Genomic DNA, 27,472 nt, shown 5'->3' with positions numbered 1-27,472 from the left:
CTTTGCTGTACTGTTCTATGTTCTACGCCATAGGTAGTTTATATGTTAATGCGTTTGCTTTGATGATTTTTCTTGACATTGTCAATAATAAGCAATTCACTCAGCAATTGGAAAACATTTAACAAATTGTCTGATTGCGCTGTGATTGAATAAAGGTAGATAGACTGCAGATAAGGCAGTCAGCCGGTTTTCTTTTTAAAAGGGGGGAGGCTGCGAGGCCTTTAACCAAAACCAGGAGGGAGTCCTCTCATTTAACTCAAGTAAGATGACTCAATGATGTGGGAAACCACGGCATTCCTTATTTGTACTATAATGTAAGGAGAAGTTGCACCAATTGAATGAAATTAGTTTGATAATTACTGCAGGCTTGCAATATGAAATTAAGCAAATTAAAAATTCATCTTCCCTTATCTCATCATGTTTGTTGGGTCCAACTTGGAACACGAATATTAGGTTCAGAAGATAGCAGTGTTACACCCCCATGTGAGAATGGTGCGTAAGTAGCTATAGGGTAGTGTGAATAAAACACTCCAACCAATTATAAAAAGCGAATAGTGCCACAGCACCTGAGAAGATATCGTGGCAGACCTAAATTTATAAAACTAGGTTTGTGCTCTGGTCACCAACTGCAAAAACCTACATATTTACATTGGAGAAAAGTCCAAGGAATCAGCTTCCACTTTATTTCCCTTCTGCCTTTTAATAGGTCCTTGCCTTGAATCTCTGCAGGTATCCAATTCTTTCACCAACAGCTGTCTCCATGGCTATTATTTCATTCTTGAGTTTGTTATTTTCTTTCCTTAGGTGCTGTTCCATTTCCAGCAGGGTTGTGTAGCGCCTCGTTAGGGAGCTTTCATTAACTCGCAGCACAGTAAATTTGCTAGTAATCCCAGCAAGCTTTTTCTTGATTTCATCAGGATCCATTTGAAGTGTTTCCAGCAGTTGCTAAGTTAGAAGTGGAGAAAAGTTACAAAGTCACACAATATGGTTCATAATTTCCTAGTGATAGAAACTGAAACAAATTGCTTAAAGGTTCAGGTGTGCCCAGGGCACAAGACACTTATTCTGTGTCAGAATGCTACAGTCTGAGGTGCTCTTGATATTGGGCTTTCTGCCAGTTATTTTGTGGCCACAGATGCTTGTGTGGAGCCCAAAAAACATTAATTTCCACACTAATATACTTGGGGCTGATCTGTTAAACAATTTTTAATTTTCCTGGTGGTGTGGTGATCTATATACTAATATCACTCCTTGACTGCCTAGTTTTAATGTGAAGGAGATGTGTTTTGGTTTCCCACCACAGACAAAAATAGTTTCTCTGCATCAACATATAAAGGGCGGGTTCTCCGACCCCCGCCGGGCCGGAGAATCACCAGGAGGTGGCGTGAATCCTGCCCCGCCGCCCCCCCCCCCCCCAAGTGATTCTCCGCCCCGCGATAGGCCAAGTGGCCGCCCGTTTTCGGCTGGACCGGCCGGCGTAAATTAGACCAGGTCCGTACAGGCGGGACCTAGCTCTGCAGGCAGCCTGTGGAGTCTTTGGGGGGGGGGGGAAACAGGCCCCAGGTGGGGGGGGGGGGGGCACGGTTTGCGTGGCCCGCGATCGGGGCCCACCGATCTGCGGTCGTGCCTGTGCCATGGGGGCACTCTTTCCCTCCGCGCTGGCCGGTGTGATGGTCCACCATGGCTGGCGCGGAGAAGAAACCCACTGCGCATGAGCTGGGATGACGCCTGGCGCTCCCGCGTATGCGCCAACTCGCGCCGGCCGGCGGAGGCCCTTTGACGCCGGTTGGCGTGGCACCAACCCCACCTGCGCCAGCCTAGCCCCTGAAGGTGTGGAGGATTCCGCATCTTGTGGGCGGCCCGACACCGGAGTGGTTCACGCCACTCCTCGGTGCCGGTACAGCCCACCCCGCCGGTTAGGGGAGAATCCCGCCCAAAATCCTTCATCCATTTTAAACACACCTCAATCTTCTAACTTCAAGAGAATAGAAGCCAAGTTTAGGAACCTGTACTCAAAATGTAATCCTTTAGGACCGGCAAGATTCTCGTGAATCTTAACTGAACCAAGGATAGACTATCTTTCCTGCAGTTTAGAGCCTAAAATGGAATCCCTGATGGAGTCTGACCCAGCCCTTGCAAAACTGAAGCATCACGTCCTTTCCTTTCAAACTTTCTTGAGTGAACAGCCAACAATCCTCAGTCTTTTTGAATATTTTTTATATCTGTGTCTTCAGTAGCTTTATTAATTTGAGTATTGAGCCGGATGGTGGGGTTTGAATGAAATAAGACATGAATCCAAGGTCCCAGTTGTGGCCATATTCATACATTCGGAACTTGGCTATCAGTTTCTGCTCGGCGATTCTACGTTGTTGTGCGTCCCGAAGGCTACCTTGGAGAATGCTTACCCGAAGATCAAAGGCCCTTGACTTCAGAATCATTCCCCGACTGGAAGGGAACATTCCTGCCTGGAGATTGTCTGATCTTCGGGCAAGCATTAACCCCCCACCATCTGGCCTGGGCTTGCAAAATCCTACCAACTGTCCTGGCTTCACACCTCTTTAACCTGTGATTATCCCTTTCTCCAGCCGCACTGTCTGAACCAGTAAAGACTTAATTACCTGCAAAGACATTCATAGTATCATCTTGCAGTATTGACTTTGCCTATGTATGGATTTGTGGAACCTGCCTCTTCACTCACCTGATGAAGGAGCTGCGCGCCGAAAGCTAGTGATTTGAAACAAACCTGTTGGACTTTAACCTGGTGTTGTAAGACTTCTTACTGTGCCCACCCCAGTCCAACGCCTCATCTCCACATCATAGATGCACAGGGCCCTGTTTTTTGCAGATTGAAAGAACATGTGCACACAATATCCCTGTTTCAGCTCAACAAAATAAGTCTCAGCTATTTGTTGGTTCATTCCTCAGGGTCAATCAGAGTCAAGCTGCCTGTTTAAATTTTCAAACAATTCTTGACAAGTTAGTGGTCAGTCACCAGTTACTGGTGCCTTCCCGATGGCAATGCCTCTACCAATCAGAGTCCACTTGCCAATGAATCAGCACACTCTTCTCAAAGTATAAAGTTGTTGTTTTCCCAGTATTGGTATTCTTGGGATTACGAAAAGCTTTGACAAAATGCATTTTTTCAGCAATACTGAAGTTGTGCTGTCAGACAATTATTTTCGCAATTTGTATAACACTTACATTGTATTCTTCAATTTTTACTTGATCCTGTTCCTTTAAATCATTAAGTTTTTTCTTTTCTTCTTCAATTTTTTGAATATCTTTCTGCCAGGATTCCCTTTCACTGAACATAAGAATATCACAGTTAGTATTTGTAAGTTAGGAATAGCGTCAGGGTGGTTTGCGCTGACAAAAAGATTATTGCTCCTGCTTTTGTTCTCAAGTGGTGAATGCAGCCATTGGTTATTCAGGCAAAGAATAACTTGGCATAAATTATCTTTCACATCCTCCGTAATTCAGAGGCCTAGAATTTGACAACTGTTTGGCTATTACTCCTTGGCTAGTGAGAATAGGTTAAGCATGCCGATTGAAGTGAGGTTCCCAGGGCGTCATAGAGAGATCCCGGGTGAGTCGTCAGGACCAACTGCTGGGAAAACCATCTTTCCAGGTGCATATTTTTCCCATGTAGTGGTATCTCCTTTAGGGCTAGCCCCTAACTAAGATGCCAGAAAAGACTAAGGAAGCACTGAAGAGACACTGCCACTGAGTGATTCATCTCAGAAAGGGATACAGATTACTGGTCCAGTCAGGCAAGGTCAGAAGAAATAACAGTGGAGTGAATTCATTTGGCTCCATTGTCACTGCGAGTCTCTGAGCAGAAATTTAGTTGTGGTGGTATTAGCAACATTTTGAGACAATAATGGGGTTCATTTCCAGTTTTCAAAACCATTATCTTAATTGGTGGACTCTAATGTCTTGATTTCCATTAAAAGAATAAAATAACCAATACTGTTTCAGAACAATCAATCATGCTGAGCACAATTTCAGAATTAGATAATGATCTGTACATTGAGAAACAATTTAGGTTTTTAAAAAAATATTTCTTTATTCGCCTCCTTTTTCGCATTTTCTCCCCAATTTATACCCAACAACAATAAAGAATAATCAGCAACAAATATGTCAATCCCCATATCAATAACAACAATCACGTCCTCCCACCAAACCCAAAACATTCACCCACATGTTCACTGACAAAAAGGAATCAGGAATCCCCCATAGCCCCTATTAACACCCATCGCCCCCCACCTCTCCATCAACCCTCCCTCCCACCCACCCGCCCTAACTAATGTTCGATGTTATCCTGTTCTTGAAAGTGCATAATGAATAATGAATTATACATGAATCGTATAACCCCTCTGTCCTTCCCATCAGTTCAAACTTAATCTTCTCAAGAGTCAAGAATTCCAACAGGTCCCCCCGCCACGCCAGGGCACAGGGTGGAGAGGCTGCTCTCCAACCCATCAGGATCCACCTTCGGGCAATCAACGAGGCGAAGGCTACAACATCTGCCTCCCTACCCGTTTCCAACCCTGGCTGGTCCGACACCGCAAATATGGCCTCCTGGGGGCCTGGGTCCAGTCTCACGTGCACCACTTTAGAAATTATCCTAAAAACCTCCTTCCAGTAATCCTCTAGCTTGGAACAGGACAAAAGCATATGAACATGGTACAATTTGGGTTTTGATACCTTTGATATTCCTTATACAGCAATCCTTGTTGATGCCGAATTACTGCAAATTTGCGTTTGTGATCTTCAGCCCCCTCTTGCAGTTTTGTTGCTTCTTTCTCCTTATTTGAGATTTCCTAAACCACCAGTAAAAAAAGAAAAAGAGTCTGGTGGGAACAACTTCACTGGCAAAATGGTTAAACGGGTTGGTAGAAATAATCCTGTTTTGTAATTGGTCAGGTACCATGGCAGATGCACTTCAGTTACATTTCTATCATTGGAGAGTATTCAGCCTGGGCTACGTATTTTACCTGACAGCAGTTTTGGGGAAACACAAAACAAAAAATGAAAGGCTGAACTAGCTAACTGTAACATTCATCGTCAGCAGCAACCAAGGATTGCCCAGAAAATAATTTAAAATAAATAAATAATTTAAAATTAAAATAAAATAAAATATTTATTTTCAAAGGACAGCACGGTAGCATTGTGGATAGCACAATCGCTTCACAGCTCCAGGGTCCCAGGTTCGATTCCGGCTTGGGTCACTGTCTGTGTGGAGTCTGCACATCCTCCCTGTGTGTGCATGGGTTTCCTCCGGGTGCTCCGGTTTCCTCCCACAGTCCAAAGATGTGCAGGTTAGGTGGATTGGCCATGATAAATTTCCCTTAGTCTCCAAAATTGCCCTTAGTGTTGGGTGGGGTTACTGGGTTATGGGGATAGGGTAGAGGTGTTAACCTTGGGTAGGGTGCTCTTTCTAGGAGCCGGTGCAGACTCGATGGGCCGAATGGCCTCTTTCTGCACTGTAAATTCTATGACAGAGGAAGATAAGTTAGACACTGAATTGTATGCAGTATGGTAACTTTTGGATCAAGACAAATGTGCCAAAGGCCTCTGCAAAAAATATCCAAGGCGGAAATTAAGTAAAACAATAAAGATAATACCAAAAATTAGCATGCTCTGCTTTGAAGAAATTAACAAACTTTGAACTCACACAATTTTCTACCATTCTTCATATCTCAAATTGATGCTAAATTTAATCACAAATGCGCATTCATGACTTTACATTGTAAATGGTAAGGACAGGATAAATGTTAGAACGTAGTATTGAGTATTGATTCCATTGGGAAAGGTTTGCATACCTGTAGCAGCTGCACTAAATATTCATTAAGAGTGTTGATGACATCAATACTAGAGGGCACCATTCCTTCTGGCAGTGCAAGAGTTTGAAACTGAACATTGCAACCTTGACGCAACAGAGATAACTCACTTTCAAGGTTTGTAATCTAAAGAAAGAAGAAAGGCACTTCATTGAAGGTTTCCGTAGGGTTTTGTGTTTTGGAAATTAATTCTTGGGGTTTGGCTATCCCAATCAAGGTTGATATATATTGTCCATTCTCAACTGTACATGAGATGGTGGTGGTTGAAGAATCCAGCTTCAGACTTGAAGTAAGTTTTGTAGTCGCGAGTATATTCACAGTAAGTCTTTAACACCTCATAATTATATATACTATTCAGTAGATGGTACAGGTATAGAGTGACTACATCCTGGGACTTTGTACATCTCTGTCCATCTCGGTACTGCGTAATTTGCCTTAATACATCACTGTGAACAGTACTGTACTTAGTTCCACATTAACCAGCACCATCTCATGTATAGAGTTATTTTAGTTAGCTTCATGTTAGAGGTCTAGTGCATTTACCTTACTGTTAAAACTTTAGCACTATTCCAGCATTATCGATATTCCGTATTAATTTTTTTTATAAATGTTTTTGTATTGGGTTTTTGAACAAAGTATATTTACCATTATGTACACAGAATAAGAAATATATATATATATATACGTATAGAGAAGAGAAGGGCACATCCAAACATACCCAAAAAAAATAATAATAAAAAATAAAATAGAATAGCTGGTAGGGTATTATGCACCAGCTCAACAGCAGCAATTCTGTACAACTGGCAAAATTATTTACAGCACATAAGTAGGCAACTGTTTGTGGCGGTGGGGCGGAGACTGGGGAGGTAAATATACATTTAGTTGCTGGACAAACAATTACAGTGGGCAATACTTGAATAGGTTGGTGTTGGTGTTGTCACTTCCTTCTCCTCGCTGCTGTTGTCGTCTCGCGCTCACCTCCATTTCAGCCGTTCTTCACGTCCATCACCTGTATTCTCCTTGTTCTCTGTTCCTGGAGATGCCAAGTTTGTTATCGTATCCCGTGCCCTCCTTCCGGCTGTCATTTCCCTGCCTCCCTCCCACCTCCCTGGATCTCTTGTTTCCTGCCCCTTCTCTCTAACCCCCTTCCACCCCTGTTTCTGGCCCCTCCCCCCCTCCTGTGGTTCGCCTTTCTTTCCTCTTAGGTTTAATTGTCCCCCCCCCCCCTTCCCGGTCTACCTCTCTCTCTCATGCTTTGGCTACTTTCCCCTGATTCTTGGCTACCTGGCTATTCTTCTGCTTATTCGTTGGCCACAAACAGGTCCCACAACAATTGGGTGAATGGCTCCCACATTCTGTGGAAGCCATCGTCCGACTCTCAGATGGCGAATTTGATTTTCTCCATTTGGAGAGATTCCGAGGTCAGACAGCCAGTCTTTGGGTGGTGCTGCTGACTGCCAGACGAACAGGATTCGACGGCGGGTGATCAGGGAGGAAAAGGCAAGGGCGTCCCGCCCTCCTTTCCAGGAATAGATCTGGCTGGTCTGAAACCCCGAAGACCGCCACTTTCGGGCATGGCTCCACCCTCATCCCCACCACTTTGGACATTGCCTCGAAGAAGGCTGTCCAGTACTCCGTAAGTCTGGGGCAAGACCAAAACATGTGGGGGTAGTTGGCCGGACCTCCTTGGCACCGTTCACATCTATCCTCCACCTCTGAGAAGAACCTACTCATACGGGTTCTTGTTAAGTGGGCTTTATGTACCACTTTTAGCTGCGTCCAGCTGAGCCTTGCGCATGTGGAGGTGGCGTTGACCCTGTGCAGTGCTTCGCTCCAGAGTCCCCACCCTATTTCAATCCCCAGGACCTCCTCCCATTTCTTTCTTGTTGCGTCCAGTACGATGTCGGCCCTTTCTACTAGTCGGTCATACATGTCGCTGCAGTTTCCTTTATCTAGTATGCTTGTGTCCAGTAACTCTTCCAGTAATGTCTGTTGTGGCGGTTGTGGGTACGTCCTTGTCTCCTTTCGTAGGAAGTTTTTGAGTTGTAGATATCTTAGCTTGTTCCCCCTGGCTAGCTGGAATTTCTCTGTCAGTTTGTCCAGTGTTGCGACCCTGCCGTCCGTGTATAGGTCCCTGACTGTCTGTGTCCCTCCGTCCTGTCCCCACCTTTTGAAGGTGGTGTCAGTCAGCGCTGGTGTGAATCTACGGTTGTTGCAGATGGGAGCTTTGTCTGACATTTTGGTCAGGCCAAATTGCTGCCGTAGTTGGTTCCAGGATTGGAGGGTGGCTATCACCACCGGGCTGCTGGAGTGTTTTTTGGGTGGGGATGAGAGTACTGCCGTGGCGAGGGCCCGGAGAGAGGTCCCCATGCAGGAGGCTTCTTCTGCGCGCACCCACTCGGATTCTGGCTCCTTGATGCATCCCCTTATTCGCTCGGCCATCGCCGGCCAGTGGTAGAATTGTAGGTTTGGGAGGGCTAGCCCCCCCCTGGGTTTTGTTTTTTGCAGGACCTTCTTTGGAATCCCAGCATTCTTCCCCTGCTATACGAACGCCATGATTAGTTTGTCCAGTGCTTTGAAAAAGGCCTTGGGGATGTAGATCGGAATGGATCTAAGTCGGAAGAGGTACCCAGGCAGTATGTTCATTTTGATCATCTGGACTCTCCCCGCGAGGGAGAGTGGGAATGTGTTCAATCTTTGCAGGTCCTTTTTTACTTCCTCCGTCAGACTGGTGAGGTTCCATTTGTAGATCTCTTTCCAGTCATGGGCTATTTGGATCCCCAGGTAGCAGAATTTGTGTCGGGCTTGTTTAAACAGCAGTCCCGCCCTACTTGTGGGTGTACCGGGGAGATCTCGCTTTTGCTCGTGTTGCGTTTGTAGCCCGAGAAGGTGCCAAACCCTTTCAGGAGTGCGATGATTCCGTCCATGCTGCTTTGTGGGTCCAAAATGTAGAGGAGCAGGTCAGCTACACAGAGTGAGACTCTGTGCTCGCTGCCGCCCCTTTGGATCCCCCTCCAGCGTTTTGCTGCTCTGAGCGCGATTGCTAGTGGTTCGATCGCTAGAGCGAACAGCAGTGGGGTCAGTGGGCATCCTTGTCTGGTGCCCCTGTGCAGCTGGAAGTATCGGGGGTTGGTGTTGTTGGTCTGTACCCAGGAGGTGAACACTGTTCCAAGCCCGAACCGCTCTAGTACCTCTGTGAGGTATTTCCATTCGACTCTGTCGAAAGCCTTTTCTGCGTCTAGGGAGACGATCACCTCTGGTGCTCTCTCCCCGGAGGGGGTCATTATCACGTTCATCAGGCACCTGATGTTCGAGGTAAGCTGTCTACTTTTGACAAAGCCCTGGTCCTCTGCAATCACCTCTGGCACACAGTCTTCTAGCCTTTTGGCTAGGATTTTGGCCAATATTTTGGCATCTGCGTTCAGCAGTGAGATGGGTCTGTATGACCCACATTCCGTTGGGTCTTTGTCTTTCTTAGGTATCAGCGAGATTGAGGCCTGTGCTAACGTGGGTGGCAGTGTGCCCCTAGCTAGTGGGTCTGTGAACATCTCCCGCAGGTGCGGGGCCAGTGCTGTCGCAAATGTTTTGTAGACGTCTGCCAGGAACCCGTCTGATCCCGGTGCCTTTCCCGCCTGTATGGAGCTAATGCTGTCCATGATCTCTCCCAGTGCTTCCAGGCCCCGTTTTCTGCCCTCCCTCATGACTGGTATGTCCAGTCCATCAAGGAACTGTTTCATCCCGGACTCCCCCATTGGGGGCTCTGAGGTGTACAGCCCTTGGTAGAAGGCCTTGAAGGTTTTGTTGATCTTTTCTGGTTCCGTTTCTAATGCGTCTCTGGTATCCCTGATTTGTGCAATTTCTCTGGTGGCTGCCTGCTTTCTCAGCTGGTGTGCCAACAGGCGGCTGGCTTTGTCTCCGTGTTCGTATAGGGTCCCACGTGCCTGGCGGAGTAGGTGCACTGCTTTCCTGGTGGAGAGCAGATCAAAGTTTCTTTGTAGTTCTTTCCTCTCCGCCAGGAGTTCTACGGTTGGGGCCTCACAGTATTTATGGTCTACTTCCAGTATGGAGTCAACCAGCTGCTGTCTAGCCGCCCTTTCCTCCCTATCTCTTCATGCTTTGAAAGCAATGATTTCCCCTCTCAGAACGGCCTTTTGCGCTTCCCAGAACGTGAAGGGTCTGGTTGTTCTCCGTGTACTCTGCTATGGCCCGCGATATCTTCTCGTTGAAGGCCTCGTCAGCTAGTAGGGAAATGCCCAACCTCCATGTGAGGCGTTGGGCCCTGCCCGTTTCCAGCCTCACGTCCATGTAATGTTGAGCATGGTCTGATATCACAATTGCGGAGTATTCCACTTTGTCGATCCCCGGAAGCACCGTTTTCCCGACCACAAAGAAGTAAATTCTGGTGTATTCGTTGTGTGCTGGGGCGAAGAAGGAAAACTCCTTCTCCCCTGGGTGGGTGAACCTCCAGGGGTCCACCGCTCCCATCTGTTCCGTAAAGTGACTGAGTTTCCTTGCCATGCTTGAGGTTTTCCCCATTTTGGGGTTTGATCTGTCTGTCGTCTGTCGTTGGGTCCTGTCCATGATTAGCTATGTCAGGGATTTCTGCCATGGTCTTCTTGAAGCTTGGGTCGTCCCTGTTGGGTGGGTACACGTTAATTAGTACTACTGGTGCCGCATTTAGGGCCCCGCTGACCATGACGTACCGTCCCCCTGGATCCGTAGCCATCTTTGTCACCTTAAACCGTCCACTTGCTGATCAGTATTGCCACCCCCAGCCCTTGTCCCATAGCAGGAATGGTAGGTTTGTCCTACCCAGCCCTTTCTAACCCGCAATCGGTCCTGCTCTCTCAGGTGTATCTCTTGGAGGAAGACTATGTCGGCCTTCATATTTCTTAGGTGGGTAAGGACTCTAGTGTGGTAGTATGACTAGAGTGTGAGCTGCCATTGGTGCAGAGGACTCGCTGCCCATTGGCCCATGTATTGTGTGCCTCTCAGCCCGATTGGCTAAGACGAGGTAGCTCCGCCTACAGGGCGGGGTATAAGAACCCGAGTTCGCCGGCAGCCAGCCATTCTTCTGTACATCTGCTGCCGGGTTCACTTCTTGCTAATTAAAACCTTTCGTTCGGACTTCATCTACGTTTTGTGTCCATTGATTGTGCCTCATCTAGATCTCTTCACTGGGCCATCGAGTCCCCTTACGTTCCAGGTGACTATCCTGGGGGCTTCTGTCCCCTCGCTCCTGTGGGATTAACCATACTTACCATGTGGACGTGCCCCTGCCCTCCGGGGTTTCCCTTTGTTAGGGGGCCATCCAGGATGGCCGCTATCACTGTTCTCTCGGGCCAATGCGCTCCGGGGTTTACTTTTGTCCAGGGGGCACCAGACATGGCCGCATACTGTGTGTCCGCCAGGCGGGTAGTCCCTTGTACTCTGGGGTCTCCCTTAGCCCAGAGACTGTACTGGGTGGATGGGCTTGCAGCGATTCCTTGTTTTGAGCCCTTGGTTGTGGCACTTTATAGCTCTATTGCTGTTCCTTTTCTAGCCTTGTTTGTCCCTCCTTCACTGTGTCGTCCCCCCCCCCCCGGTCTCTCCCTCCCTGTGTCTCTCCCCCCCCCCCCCCCCCCCCGGTCTCTCCCTTCCTCCCCCCCTTTTCCCCTCTCTCCCGTATACCCTTCCTTTGTCCTTCTTTCCCCTGTTCCTATCCCCGTTTGCTCTCCCGCCTCTGTTGAGTGGTCCTCCCACCCCCTGCCTGGCTCATTTCCCTCTGTTGGGGACGCTCTGCGGTCCTCGGTGCTAGCTTTCCTGGTGGTGTGGTGTGGTGCTCCCCCCCCCTTCACGGGAGTTACTGTCTCGCTTCTCCCTTGCCCCGTCTCTGTGGTTTTCTGCCCGCTCTTCCCCCATATTACTCCGCAGTCCTTTGGCTTGCTCTCCCTTCTCCGCTACTCTCGTTCCCTCGTGCTGGGGCCTGGTCTCCCATCTGAAGTGGTACCTCGGGCAGCGGTTTGCTTTTTGTTCAGGGTGCCGTGGCGGGGGTGGGGGGGCTGGCGTTGCCTCACCATTCCCCCCAACCCCGTTGGCATGTTGTTGCCCCTTGCCAGGGGCCCCTTATTTCTACCCGAGCTGTTGGTTTTTCAGCCCGTGATCCTCGACAAACTTGTTTGCTTTGGCGGGGGCTGTGAAGAAGTATTCTCTTTCTTGGTATGTGACCCGGGGTTTCGCTGGGTACAGCATACCAAAACGCACTTTGTTCTTGTGAAGAGCTGTTTTCACTCTGTTGAAATCGGCCCGACTCCTGGGTAGGTCTGCCCCAATGTCCTCGTAAATTCTAATGAAGTGTCCTTCCCATTTGCAGGTTCTGTTTTTCCTGGCCCAGCGCAGGATTGTTTCCCTGTCTTGGTGCCGGTGCAGTTTAGCTATAACTGCTCTCGGGTGGTCTCCTGCCTTGGGCTTCGGGCGCAGCGACCGGTGTGCTCAGTCCATTTCTGGTGGGTTGGGGAATGTTTTCCTAAGTTGCCCAGCATCTCGGCCACGTATGTATGCTGTAGGGTTTCTATCCTCGATCCACTCTGGTAGGCCCACTATCCTGACATTTTGCCTTCTCGAGCGATTTTCCTGATCGTCCACTCTGCCCTTCAGGCACCTCCCTCTCCAGGGCCGTGATCCGGTCGCTCATGTCAGTCGCGGCTTTCTCCAACTCATTAATGGTCACCTCTTGGGCTTCCAGTTTCTCCTCTTGGGCTTCCAGTTTCTCCTCTTGGGCTTCCAATTTCTCCTCTGCTCTGCCCAGGGTGAGCTGCGCCTCCGCCAGGGCCTTGGCCATTGCTGCCTGCACTGCGGCCTCTATGTCCACTCTGGCTTCTGCCTTGGAGGTCTATTGGTAATCATAGAATCCTATAGAAGCCTCGAGGCCATTCGACCCATCGAGTCTGCATCGAGTCTGCACTGACTGTCCGAAAGTGCTCCCTATCTAGGCCCAATCTCCCGCCCTATCCCCATAATGCCACCTAACCGTTGGACACTAAGGTGCAATTTAGCATGGTCAAGCCACCTAACCTGCACATCTTTGGACTGTGGGATGGAACTGGAGCACCCGGAAGAAACCCACGCAGACACAGAAAGTATGTGTAAACCCCACAGTCACCCGAGGGTGGAATCGAACCCGGGTCCCTAGCGCTGTGAGGCATCCGTGCTAACTGCTGTGGCATTGTGCCGCCCATGTGTAGTAGGTTGGTCTGACAACTGGGGACTTTCCCAGACCTGGAATGATGGTGGACAAACTGCTCCTCAAAGAGAAAATAAAGATTGCAGGTGACATTCCTCCTCACCTCAGTCTTAAATTGCAACTGCTTTATTTTGAGTCTATGCCCTCTGGTGCTAGACTCTCCCATTGAAGGAAACATCCTCTCACCATTTACCCTGCCAAGCCTCTAAGAATCCTATACGTTTCAATGAGATCACCTCTCATTCTTCTAAATTCCAAGGAGTAGAGTCCCAACCTGTTTAACCTATGCTGATAAAATAATCCCTCCATACTGGGGAACCTTTAGTGAACCTTTTCTGAACCTCCTCCAATTAGATAATGGACGTGATTCACCGGAAAAATTTCAAAGTGCAGATTCGGGTGTGTGTGAGGGGTGTTTCGTGATGGCTGCAATACCGAGATAGAGTCCACTATTCAACAGCATTTAGCTGTTTCCTGGGCCTTGGGCTGTTTCTCCCCGGTCGAGACCATACTTTGAAATATTTCTGGTACTGGGGAGCTGACCTCGCCAGCAGGACCAGCTCCTCAGAGATTGTGCACCATTTTGAAAGCCTGCACCGATCTCCACACTCCCTCGGCGCATTGACACTGCCGGCCTTGCAACTTGGCAGTGCCAGGTTGGCACATCCAGGGTGCCCAAGTACTACCCTGCCCTGTCCCTGACCACCTGGGGGCTCTAATGGTCGATGATACACCTCGAGGACATCACGTCTGGTCCATGCTTGTGGAAATCGGTACTAATCAGCACCCGGTTGAGGTCTCACAGGCGTGGCCATTGACTCCCGGGTGAATGTGGCATTTGGATATTTGAATGAGTCTATTTCTTTTTGAGATTTGGGTAATGCCAGTATTTAGTGCCTATATCCAATTCCCTTGAAGAATTGGTGATGAGACATCCTCTTGAATACACCTGAATGGCTTGCTAGACTATTTTGGTGTCATTTAAAAGTCAATCACATTCCTGTAGGTCTAGTGCCACAAAGGTCAGACAGGGTTAATGGCCGTCATTTACTGGGCACATTGTGCCGTGGTGCGCTGCTTTTCGGACGCACAGTGGCTGGTAGATCGCTCCCATTATTTGATGTTCTAACATTTTCTCTGCCCAGACAGCTTATTAACATTATTGATAAAAAGTCATTGGACTTGAAACGTTAGCTCTTTTCTCTCTTTACAGATGCGCAGTACGGTAGCATAAGTGGATAGCACTGCGGCTTCAAACCGCCTGGGTCCCAGGTTCGATTCCTCACTGGGTCACTGTCTGTACGGAGTCTGCACGTTCTCCCCGTGTCTGCGTGGGTTTCCTCCGGGTGCTCCGGTTTCCTCCCACAGTCCAAAAACGTGCAGGTTAGGTGCATTGGCCATGCTAAATTGCCCTTAGTGACCAAAAAGCTTCGGAGGGATTATTGGGTTATGGGAATCGGGTGGCAGTGAGGGCTTAAGTGGGTCGGTGCAGACTCGATTGGCCAAATGGCCTCCTTCTGCACTGTATGTTCTATGTTCTATATGCTGCCAGACCTGCTGAGATTTTCCAGGATTTTCTTTTTCGTTATTAACATTATGTAGAGCTGAACTGAAGTGCTGACTTCAGAGGAATTTCATGTGAGAGTTTAAGAACAGTGCTGCTTATAACTTCAATGACATGCAATCTAGTTTGCAGAATCCATGGTCTTTCTAGTGGGAATTCAGCCACGGTGTCTCTTGCGAAATTCCTTTTACTACCCTCTCACTCTTGACCTTATTGGTTTCATACATAATTCCTGATTCCATTTGAATTGCAAGACATAGTTGTTAAACACCACACTAGTGCAGATATTGAGTATACAAACCTTTTCAGTAGCTACCGCCAGCTGATTGCCAGCAATGCCAGCCTCTTTTCGAGACTCTTTAAGCTCATGTCGAAGTTCCTCATTTCTCCCTGTCAGCTGGTCTACCTGAGCTTTGAAGTGGACATTTTTGTCACGTTTATCTGTGGAATTCTTTCTGTCGATTGCCTGAAACAACATTTAGTGCAGCTTAATTAGCATGTCAGCACATATCTGCACACATTGAATTTTTAACCAGGTTAACAAGCCAAAGTCGCTTTGTCATGCATATAATGGAAAAGGTTTCAGTTAGGAATGCTCTATAGGCCAACGCACAACATATATCAATGGTCAGGTTTCCATTGTTACCCATCTGCCAACGGTTACTCACTGACATTTCTATGACTACACTTTTCTTCAGCTGAAAATAGAATGAGGCCAGGCTTCACAGAAAATAAAGAACTGATGGTTGCATTTTCCCAGGTTTTCTAGCTGAATCTCCCAGTTCCCATTACTTTATTTTTTGTGACCTCTGAAAGGCTTTTTCTGACCCCTGAGAATATATCGTTCAGATGATGTCAGCATGCATGTTCCACTGGAATTGCTCGTACACTAGGAACATAGCAACAGGAGTGTGCTATTTAGCTCCTCAAACTTGTTCCACCATTCCATTAAATCATGGAAGATCAGTATCTCAACTCCATTTACCTGCATTTACACTGATGCTAGCCATAGCACAGCCCTCAGCAGTCATTTGTCCATCATGCCAAGGCGCTTGTCACAAAGATCATACACAAACTTGGTGAAATCTTTCTAGCTGCTTCACATATTAAACATAGTTAACAGTGAGGAACCGAGTAATTAACTTCCAGAGGACACAGACAGACTAATGAAATAACAGATGAAATTTAATGCAGTGAAATGTGGAGTCATTCATTTTGGTAGGAAGAATGAGGGGAGGCAATATCAACTTTAGAGTGGGTGCAGGAACCCACTCTAAGACATGGGGTGTATGTACACATATCTCTAATGATGGAAAGATGAATTGATTATTACAGCATTTTGGATCCTTGGTTCTATAAACAGGAAACATATTACAAAAGCAAGAAGCTTCTTAGGCTCCAGTTGGAATACTGTATATTGGCCAATTCTGAACTATCAAGGTCTTGGAATGAGTGCAGAGAAAATTTTTTAAAAATAAATTTAGAGTACACAATTATATTTTTCCAATTAAGGGGCAATTTAGTCCCGCCTGTCGATGATCCCGGTGGCGGGATCGAGGCAGGCTATGGATGGGTTGGTGGGCCCGTGCACTTGTGTGGTGGAGGATTCGGGCCCAGAGGGCTACTGTCCGAAGGCCTTCAGCCGCCCAGTGTCGGGAGCGGAGGGTGCACATGAGGCTCTCTGCAGTGGGGTGCAGGGCTCACTCGTGCCTGACATTGTGTCGCCCCTCACCCACTCTGGGGGACTCCTGGAATCTGGCACATCATAATTGAAGGCTCTTTTCTTTTTTTGCCTCTGTAGATAGTTCAGGCAGTGTCCTATTGTTCCCCCCCCTCCCCTCCACCAACACCCCTACTCCTTCCCTCCCCACCACCATCCTTTCCCCTCTCTCCTCACCACACCCCCTTCCTTTCCCTTCTGTTGGTACAGAGGCGTGGGTATCTGGTCTCTCCAAGGTTTAGTGCTTGTACCATTTGTTTTTTGTACAACTGTGTTGTGAACTATTTTTATAATCAGAGTATCCTACACCCCCCCCCCCTCCCCCCAACCCTCCACATACATTGGTACTGAGGGGAGGGTACCCTGTTTCTCCAACACAAAATTAGTGTTTGTACCGTTTGGCCTTGTATATATTTTTTACTGTTTTAATAAAAATATATGGCCAATCTACCTACCCTGCACATCTTTTTGGGTTGTGGGGATGAAACCCACGCAGACACAGGGAGAATGTCTGTCCACACAGACAGTGACCCAGGGCCGGGATCGAGCCCAGGTCTTCGGCACCGTGAGGCAGCAGTGCTAATGACTGTACCACCCTATGGCCCTGCTTGCAGAGAAGATTGATCAGAATGAGAAACGAGGAGAGTTTGGTCTCCTTACAGCAGGGAAGGTGAAGAGGGGATATGATGGAAGTGTTCATGAAGAAGGGTTTTCATAGAGTAAATAAGGAGAAACAGTTTCCAGCGTCAGAAAGATCAGTAAGCACTGCAGACAGATTGATGTCAACTGCCAAAGGAATCTAAGGTGATATTAGGGAATTCTTTTAAATACAGCGAGTTAATGCTCCGGAATGCATTGCCCGAAAGGGTGGTGGAAGCAGATTCAATAGTAACTTTCCAAAAGTAATTGGATAAATATTTACACAAGAAAAATGTGCAAGGTTATGGGAAAAGGGCAGTGGGGCTAATTGGATACCTCTTTCAAAGAGCTAGCACAGGCATGGAAGATGACTGATAAGGCACAGAAGGAAACCAATTTCCAACAGTCAGACTTAAGAAACCAACTCCCAAAGGCAGGATGCATGGTGCTGATGGAGTAAATGATTCAAAAAAATCACAAGACTTAAGAATGGGGCTCATCCACACCCGTGGGCAGCACAGTAGCATAGTCGTTAGCACAACTGCTTCACAACTCCAGGATCCCAGGTTTGATTCCCGACTTGAGTCTGCACGTTCTCCCAGTGTGTGCGTGGGTTTCCTCCGGTTGCTCCGGTTTCCTCCTACAGTCCAAAGATGTGCAGGTTAGGTGGATTGGCCATGCTAAATTGCCCTTAGTCTCCAAAATTGCCCTTAGTGTTGGGTGGGGCTACTGGGTTATGGGGATAGGGTGGAGGTGTGGGCTTGAGTAGGGTGCTCTTTCCAAGAGCCGGTGCAGACTCGATGGGCTGAATGGCCTCCTTCTGCACTGTAACTTCTATGATTCTATGATTCAATTGAATCAAATTCGCAAGTATAACGAGGTTTTCAGGTTGGTAAAGAGGCCTCAAAATGCTTCAATACTCTTTTAGATTGCAGAATTCAGAGTGCTACAAATGGAGAGAGAAAATTAGGAGAGAAAGATGGATGAAAAATGTGAAAGCGAGAGGGACGATGATTGAGAAGTAGAAACATTCAGCACCATATCAGGCAATATCAGGTAGCCAGCAGGAATCAGGATCATGTTTCAATCTACTCCAGAAGCAGCTACAGTCTGGAATGTGGCTTTTTAAAAATTCCTTCAAGGCATCTGGGTATCACTAGCAAAGTCAACATTTTGTAGCCATCTCTAGTTGCCCTTGAACTGAGTGGCTTGCTGGGCCATTAAGGGCAGTCAATAATCAACCACATGACTGTGGTCTGGAATCACATGTAGGTCAGAACAGGTAAAGATGGCAGATTTCCTTCCCGAAAGAACATTAGTAAACCAGATGGAACTTTATGACAATTCATGATAGCTGCCATGGTCATAATCACTGTTGCTAGCTTTATACTCCGGATTTATCAGTGGAATTTAAATTCCGCCTGCTGCTTTCGTGGGATTTGAATCCATGTCAAGCCTCTGGCAATTGCACCGAGAGCTTCAAGGGGATGGAAGGGGCTGGTCCGAGGGGGGTGGAGCACAGAGTCTCGCTTTATGCAGACGGCCTGCTTCTGTACGTATCGGACCCAATAGAGGAGATGGAAGAAATCATGATGATTCTAGGAGGATTTGGACGGTTTTCATGGTATAAACTAAATATGGGGAAAAGTGAGATGTTTGCGGTCCAGACGAGAGGGCAGGAGAGGCGATTGGGGGAGCTGCCGTTTAGAGTAGTAGGGGGGAGCTTCAAGTACATAGGTATCCAAGTGGCGCGGGAATGTGACCGGCTGCATAAATTAAATATGGCCCGAATAGTAGACCAAATGAAGGACGATTTCCGAAGGTGGGACGTGCTCCCATTGTCACTAGCTGGAAGGGTGCAGACGATGAAGATGACGGTCCTCCCGAGATTCCTGTTTGTGTTTCAGTGTCTTCCCATCTTTATTCCGTGGTCCTTTTTTAAACGGGTCAACAAAGTGATCACTGGCTTTGTCTTGCCGGGCAAGATCCCACGAGTAAGGAAGGTGATGCTTGAGCCGGCCTGGGGAGAGGGCGGGCTGGCGCTGCCAAACGTAAGTAACTACTACTGGGCGGCGAATATAGCCATGATCAGGAAGTGGGTGGTGGGGAGAGGGTCGGCTTAAGACCGTATGGAGGCGGCTTCATACAAGGGCACCAGTTTGGGGGCATTGGTAACGGCACCTCTGCCTTTCCCGCCGGCACGATACTCCACCAGCCCCGTGGTGGCGGCGGCCCTGAGAGTCTGGGGGCAATGGAGGAGACATGTGGGAGCAGAGGGAGCATCGGTCTGGTCCCCAATCTGTAATAATCACCGGTTTGCCCCGGGAGGTATGGATGGGGAGTTTCGGAGATGGCAGAGAGCAGAGATTGAGGGATATGTTTGTAGAGGGGAGCTTTCTGAGTTTAAGGGCGCTGGAGGAGAAGTTTGGATTGGCAAGGGGAAATGAATTCAGGTACCTGCAGGTGCGGGACTTCCTACGTGGACAGGTTTCAACCTTCCCGCTCCTCCCACCAAGGGGGATACAGAACAGGGTAGTTTCCAGAAGGTGGGTAGGAGAAGGGAGCGTCTATGACATTTACAAGGAACTTATGGGGTCAGAGGATACGCAGACTGAGGAGCTAAAGCGCAAGTAGGAAGAGGAGTTCTGAGGAGAGATAGAGGATGGTCTATGGGTGGACGCATTGAGTAGTGTCAACGCTTCCACAACATGTGCCAGGCTCAGCCTGATACAATTCAAAGTCGTTCACCGGGCTCAGATGACAGTGGCCCTGGTGAGAAGGTTCTTTGGGGTGGAAGACAGGTGTGCAAAGTGTGCGGGAGGACCAGCGAACCATGTCCATATGTTCTGGTGTTAAAAACAAGGGTGGCACCGAGTCCAGAGGTGGCGATCTTCAGGGTGTCAGGAGATCCGGGAATCCAGGAGGAGAAAGAGGTAGACATTCTGGCCTTTGCTTCCCCGGTAGCCCGGAGACGGATATTATTAGCTTGGAGGGACACAAGCCCCTGAAGTCGAAGACCTGGCTATCTGACATGACTAGCTTTCTCTGTTTGGAGAAAATCAAGTTCGCCATGAGAGGGTCAATGTTAGGGTTCACTTGGAGGTGGCAACCGTTCGTCGACTTCTTTGCGGAAAATTAATCATCAGCAGAAAAGGGGGGGGGGGTTAGTTTAGCTTAGAGTAGGGGGTTAATAAAGGTGGGAACTGTAAGGGAGGAAGACAGCTTTTGCACTATGTTTATAGATTCATGTACATTGTTTATTTTGTTGGTGTTGTAAAACCAAAAATACCTCAATAAAATGTTTATAAAAAAAAAACGTAACTACAAAATAGAATTAGGAGTATCAGTAGGCTACTCGGTCCTTTGAGTCTGCTCTGCAATTCAAGGAGATCATGGCTAATCAGATTGTGGCCTCAACTCCATGTTCCCACCTACTCCCGATAACCCCTTTGCTTGTCAAGAGTTTCTCTACCTCTTGCTTTAAAAATATTCAAAGATTCTGCTTCCACCACCTTTTGAGGAAGAGAGTTCCAAACACTCTCAACCCTGAGAAAAAAGGTTCTCCTCATTGCTGTACGAAATGAGCGACCTCTTAATTTTAAAGGTGGCCCCTAGTACTAGATTCTCCCACATGGATGCTGTCAAGATCCCTCAGGATCTTATATGTTTCTAAACTCCAGCAAACACAAGGCTAGCCTATCCAACCTTTCCTCATAAAACAATCCGCTTCATCCGGGTATTAGTTTTGCAAATCTTCTCTGAACTGCTTCCAACACATTTACAGCCTTCTTTAAGGAGGCTAGGTTGAAAACCTTAGTGTGAAAACTAAAGGTCAGTAGTAAAATTAAAATCAAACTGAAAATCTAATTAAATAAAAGAGGGATGGAGGGCCAGACGATGTGTGGTCGCTGCAACATGTGGGAAATGGTGGATCCCATTTTGGTTCTTAGTGACCACATCTGCAGCAAATGTTGGTTGCTAGAGGAACTTTAGCTCAGAGTTAATGAAAATATTTTTATTAAACTTTTATCATCTTATACCCAAAGAATACAGAAAGTACAAAAATTACAAACAACAATGTAAACCAAATAATAAGAACAATAACCAAGTGAACACACATCCCCTTAATCCCTCCCCCATCGACCCCTCCCTCTAACAGTTAACAGTGACCAATTCCTTAAAGTACAATATGAATGGTTGCCATCTAAGGTAATCGCTTCAATTAAACCCCTCACGGTATATTTCACTTTTTTGAGGTACATAAACTCCATTAATCCAGGCCAAGGTACAAGATGCCATCATCAGCCTCCGAGCAATTAGTGAGGCGAATGCCAGGGCATCTGCCCTCGCACCCATCAGTTGCCCCAGCAGGTCTAATGCCCTGAAGATAGCCACTGTAGGAAAGGGAACAACTCAATATTCAGGGTTGCCGGTATGGTGCTGAAAAAAAAAAGAGACCCAGAAACCCACAAGCTTAGCACAGGACCAGAACATGAGCATGAGGTTCACAGGCCCTCTTGATCAGTGCCCACACCTATCCTCAACTCCCTCAAAGAAATAACTAATTATGGCCTTGGTGAAGGGCGCCCGAAACATCACCTGAGCTGGATCAGACTCAACTTCACACAGGATGACGCGGTGTTCTCCCTGTGGAGGGACCCATTCCACACCTCCTCCTCCAGTATGGGTGCCAGCTCCTCCTCCCATTTAGCCTTCACCCCCTCCACCAAGACCAACTCGTTCCCCAAAATCCATCTACATATGCCGGACATACTACCCTCTTCCGACCCCGAACAGGAAATAATCCTATCCAGAAGGTTGAAGGCGGTGCAACCGGAAATGTGACAAATTGAGGTTAATAGGTGTGATCTTATAGCCATTACAGACACGTGAATATAGGGAGATCAAAACGGAGAACCAAATATTCACACGTATATGACATTTCGTAAGGATAGGCAGGGTGGTGGGGTAGCTTTGTTAGTATGGGATGGAATAAGTACGATAGCAAGAAATTATCTTGGAACGGAAGGTGTAGAATTTGTATGGATGGAGGTAAGAAATAACAAGAGGAAGAAGACACTGGGGGGAGTATTCTATAGGCCTCCAAACAGTAGCTACACTGTCGTTTGGATAATAAATCAGGACATAATAAAGGCATGTAAAAAAGGCAGCACGTTAATCATGGGTGACTATAATCTTCATGTAGATTGGAAAAATCAAATTGGCGGAGGTAGGCATGAGGAAGAATTCATAGAGTGTATTCGGGACAGTTTCCTAGAACAATATATTGTGGATCTAACCAGGGATCAGGCTACTTTGGATTTGATAATGTGTAATGAGGCAGGCTTAATAAACAATCTCAGAGTAAAGATCCCCTGGGCAGAAGTAACCATAACATGGTAGAATTTAGCATTATTTTTGAGAGTGAGAAACTTGGGTCAGAAACAACTGCCCTACACTTAAATAAGGGTAATTATAAAAAAATGAGGGCAGACTTGGCTGGAGTGGATTTGGAAAGGAGTTTAACAGGAAAGATGGTTGATCAGCAATGGCAGACATTTCTGAAAATAGTTCAGAACTCACAACAAAAATATATCTCAGTGAGGAAGATGGATTCGAGAAAGGGGATAAATGAAACATGGGTAACCAAGGAGGTAAAGGATAGTATTAAAGTGAAAGGAAAATTATATATAAATGATTTGGAGGAAAATGTAACTGGTCTGATTAATAAGTTTGCAGACGACACAAAGGTTGGTGGAATTGCAGATAGCGCTGAGGACTGTCAGAGGATACAGTAGGATTTAGATCGTTTGGAGACTTGGGCTGAGAGATGGCAGATGGAGTTTAATCCGGACAAATGAGAGGTAATGCATTTTGGAAGGTCTAATTCGGCTAGGGAATATACAGTGAATGGTAGAACCCTCAAGAGTATTAACAGTCAGAGAGATCTAGGTGTACAGGTCCACAGGTCACTGAAAGGGGCAACAAGGTGGAGAAGGTAGTCAAGAAGGCATATGGCATGCTTGCCTTCATTGGCCGGGGCATTGAGTATAAGAATTGGCAAGTCATGTTGCAGCTGTATAGAACCTTAGTTCGGCAACACTTGGCGTATAGTGTTCAATTCTGGTCGCCACACTACCAGAAGGATGTGGAGGATTTAGAGAGGGTGCAGAAGAGATTTACCAGGATGTTGCCTGGTATGGAGGGCATTAGCTATGAGGAGCGGTTGAATGAACTCGGTTTGTTCTCACTGGAACGACGGAGGTTGAGGGGCGACCTGATAGAGGTCTACAAAATTATGAGGGGCATAGACAGAGTGGATAGTCAGAAGCTTTTTCCCAGGGTAGAGGGTGCGAAGGGCAAGGTTTAGAGGAGATGTACGAGGCAAGTTTTTTTACACAGAGGGTAGTGGGTGTCTGGAACTTGCTGCCGGTGGAGTTGGTGGAAGCAGGGACGATAGTGACGTTTAAGGGGCATCTTGACAAATACATGAATAAGATGGGAATAGAGGGATACGGACCTAGGAAGTGTAGAAAATTTTAGTTTAGACGGGCAGCATGATCAGCCCGGGCTTGGAGGGCCAAAGGGCCTGTTCCTGTGCTGTACTTTTGTTTGTTCTTTCTTTGTTCTATATTTAATCTGGCAATGATTAGTGGTAAATCAGAGAATTGGAACATTTTAAAAACCAAAAAACTGAACAAAAAAGTAATAAGAAGGAAGATGATAAACTATGAGAGTAAATTAGCAAATAATATCAAAACAGGGAGCAAGAGTTTCTTTAAATATATTAAAAGGAAAGGAGAGACAAAGTGACCATAGTCTCCCGAGAAAATGAGACTGGAGAAATAATAATGGGGAACCAGGAAATGGGAGAGGAGTTATAGAACATAGAACAGTACAGCACAGAACAGGCCCTTCGGCCCTCAATGTTGTGCCGAGCAATGATCACCCTACTCAAACCCACGTATCCACCATATACCTGTAACCCAACAACCCCCCCCATTAACCTTACTTTTTAGGACACCACGGGCAATTTATCATGGCCAATCCACCTAACCCGCACATCTTTGGACTGTGGGAGGAAATCGGAGCACCCGGAGGAAACCCACGCACACACGGGGAGGACGTGCAGACTCCGCACAGACAGTGACCCAGCCGGGAATCGAAACTGGGACCCTGGAGCTGTGAAGCATTTATGCTAACCACCATGCTACCGTGCTGCCCAAAACACTTGTGAACACTTTGCGCCAGTCTTCATGGTGGAAGACACTAATGACATTCTAAAAATAAATAATCAAGAGGCAGAAGGGAAGCAGGAAATAAATATCACAACAATTACCAAGGAAAAAGTACTAAGGAAATGAATGGGGCTAAAGGCCGATATGTCCCCTGCACCTGAGGAATTGCATCCCAGGATATTAAAGGAAGTAGCTCCAGAGATAGTGAATGCAGAGGTAGTAATCTTCCAAATTCCAGAGGATTGGAAAACGGCCAATTAACACCTTTACTCAAAAAAGGAGGGAGACAAAAAAACGATAGACCTGTTAGTATAATGTCTGTCATTGGGATAATGTTAGAGTCCATTATAAAGGATGGAATAAGAGAGCATTTAGAAATGCATAATATAATCAAGCTGAATTCAGCATGGCTACATGAAGGGGAAATCAAGCCTGACAAAGGTATTTTAATTCTTTGATGAGGTAATGAGGAAGGTAGCTGATGGGGAACCAGTAAATAGAATACACTTGGATTTCTAAAAAGTGTCCAAGAGGTACTACACAAAAGGCTACTTAATAAGGTAAAAGCCCATGGTGTTGGGGTAGTGTATTAGCATGGATAGAAGATTAGATAACTAATAGGCACTGAAGACCCGGGTTCGATCCTGGCCCCGGGTCACTGTCCGTGTGGAGTTTGCACATTCTCCCCATGTCTGCGTGGGTCTCACCCCACAACCTAAAAGATCCGCGGGCTAGGTGGATTGGCCACACTAAATTGGAAAAAAATATTGGGTACTCTAAATTTAACAAAAAGATTGGCTAATTAATAGCAAACAGAGAGTTGGGGTAAGAGGGGAGAATCTAGGACTAGAGGGCATAATCAAAGAGTAAGGGTGCAGCCATTTAAGACAGAGATCAGGAGGGTTTTTCTCTCCGAGGGTAGTGAATCCATTACTGCACAAAGCTGTAGAGGCTGGGTTGTTTAGCATGTTCAAGGCTGAGACTGACATTTTAAATCAATAAAGAATCAAGAATTATGAGGATAAGGCAGGAAAGTGATGTTGACGATTATATCTGGACATCATCTCATTTAATGGCGGAGCAGACTCGATGGGCCAAGTAGCTCATTTCTGCCTCTATGCCTTATGATCTTATTAAGGAGACCAAAACTGTACACAATACTCCAGATGTGGTCACACCAATGCTCTGTATAACTTAAGTATAACCTCCTTACTTTCATATTCAGTTCCGTTCACAATATATTAGAACATTCTATTAGCTTTCCTAATTATTTGCTATACCTGCAGGCTAGCTTTTTGTTATTCATGAACTTGATCTCCTCAGTCCCTCTGTATCTCAAAGTTCAGCAATCATTCACCATTTAGATAATATGCTTATTTTTGTATTTCGCCTGCCAAAATGGACAATTTCACATCTTTCCACCTTATACTCCATTTGTCAGGTCTTTTCCCACTCACTTAACCTATCAACATCACTTTGTAGCCTCCTTCTGTCCTCTTCACATCTTACTTTCCTACCAATCTTTATGTTATCAGCAAATTTCTAATGGCGCAGTGGGGCAGTTGTTAGCACTGCTGCCTAACAGGGACCTGGGGTTGATTCTAACCTCGGGTGACTATGTGGAGTTTGCATGTTCTCCTTGTGTTTGCGTGGGTTTCCTTTGGGGGCTCCGGTTTCCTCCCACAGTCCAAAGATGCGCAGGTTAGGGGGATTGGCTGTGCTAAAATTGCCCCTTAGTGTCCAAAGGTTGGGGGGGGGATTACAGTAATAGGCTGGGGATTGGGCCTTGGTAGGGTGATCTGGATAGGTCAGTGCAGACGTGATGGGCCGAATGGCCTCCTGCACTATAGGAATTCTATGATAACCATACTTTTGGTTTCTTCATGCAAGTCATTCATATAAATTTTGAAAAGTTGAGGCCCCAGCATTGATCCCTGTGGCACACCAGTCGTTACATCTTACCAAACAAAAAAAGTCCGATTTATGCCTATCCACTGTTTTCCTGTTAGCTAACCACTCTTCAACCTATGCCAATATGTTACCCCCTAAACCATGGGCTTTCAATTTTCTCAATAACCTTTCCGTACCAGCCTCCCCGAACAGGCGCCGGAATGTGGCGACTAGGGGCTTTTCACAGTAACTTCATTGAAGCCTATTCGTGACAATAAGCGATTTTCATTTCATTTTTTCAAGTGGCACCTTACCAAATATGCTCTTGAACTCTAAGAACGGTACAACCACCAGTTCCCCTTTATCCGAAGTATATAGGGCAGCACACTGGTTAGCACTGCTGTCTCGCAGCACTAGGGACCTGGGGTCAATTCCGACCTTGGGTGACTGTGTGGAGTTTGAATGTTCTCTCCGTGTCTGTGTGGGGTTTCTCCGGCTGCTCCGATTTCTTTCCACAGTCCAATGATATGCAGGTTAGACGGATTGGCTATGCTAAATTGCCCTTTTGTGTCCAAAGGTTAAGTGGGGTTACAGGTTACGGGAATAGGGTGGGGGAGAGTGGACATCGGCAGGGTGCTCTTTCAGAGGGTCGCTGGAGACCTGATGGGCTGAATGGCCTCCCTTTGTAGGGATTCTATGATATGTTACTTCTTCAAAGAATTTCAATAAATTGGTTGAATAGGATTTCCCTTGAACAAAACCATGTTGACTCTGCCTGATTACCATGGCTTTTTCCAAGTGCCCTGCTATGATGTCTTTAATAATAGCTTATAATATTTTCCTTATGACAGATGTTAAGCTAACTGCCCTGTGGTTTCCCTCTGTCTCCCTCCTTTTTTGAATAAAGGAGCCTGGGCCCCCTGATTACTATTCTAGTGACATTAATACTAAGCCACCACCTCCCTTGCGAGATAATAATGGGAACTCAAGAAATCTTCCAGAATTTTGCACTGATATTAGCAATATACACGTTTGTTTCTGCATTTGTTCACACTTATATTTTATCATCGAAATTTCTTGTTTATTTCACAGAGTAACACAAGGGGCGCGATTCTCCGAGCCCCACGCCGGAGAGTCGCTGTGACCCGCTGGAATCGGCGGGGCCGCCGATTCTCCGGCCTGGATGGGCCAAGCGGCCATGCGGATTCGACAGAGTTCCGCCGCCGCCGTTCACCCGTGGTCGCTGCCGGCGAGAACTCTGCGCGAACGGTCGGCGGGGCGGCCTGTGGGATGGGGGAAAGCGCTCCTTCACCGGGGGGGGGGGGGGGGGGGAGAACCTCTGATGGGGTCTGGCCC

General features: G+C 46.9%; 1 protein-coding gene across 14 annotated transcripts in view; it reads right to left on the bottom strand.

Annotated features, from left to right (window-relative positions):
- cep290 (centrosomal protein 290) overlaps positions 1-27,472 on the bottom strand; it is a 190,026-nt gene that overhangs the window by 86,191 nt on the left and 76,363 nt on the right. For all 14 annotated transcript variants that reach the window (XR_005458314.1, XM_038780396.1, XM_038780387.1 and 11 more), the window contains 5 exons: positions 14,931-15,095; positions 5,826-5,969; positions 4,708-4,823; positions 3,202-3,304; positions 715-945 (listed from right to left, as the gene is read on the bottom strand). Coding sequence is in view for 13 of the 14 variants with exons in the window: in XM_038780396.1 (XP_038636324.1) it covers positions 715-945; positions 3,202-3,304; positions 4,708-4,823; positions 5,826-5,969; positions 14,931-15,095 (759 nt within the window). In the remaining variant the exon portion in view is untranslated. The remainder of the gene's footprint in view (positions 1-714; positions 946-3,201; positions 3,305-4,707; positions 4,824-5,825; positions 5,970-14,930; positions 15,096-27,472) is intronic.

This window comes from Scyliorhinus canicula, chromosome 20, assembly GCF_902713615.1.
Source record: "Scyliorhinus canicula chromosome 20, sScyCan1.1, whole genome shotgun sequence".
Taxonomy (NCBI): domain Eukaryota; kingdom Metazoa; phylum Chordata; class Chondrichthyes; order Carcharhiniformes; family Scyliorhinidae; genus Scyliorhinus; species Scyliorhinus canicula.
The sequence above is the reverse complement of the archived record's forward strand: the minus strand, read 5'-3'. Positions and strand labels throughout refer to the sequence as shown.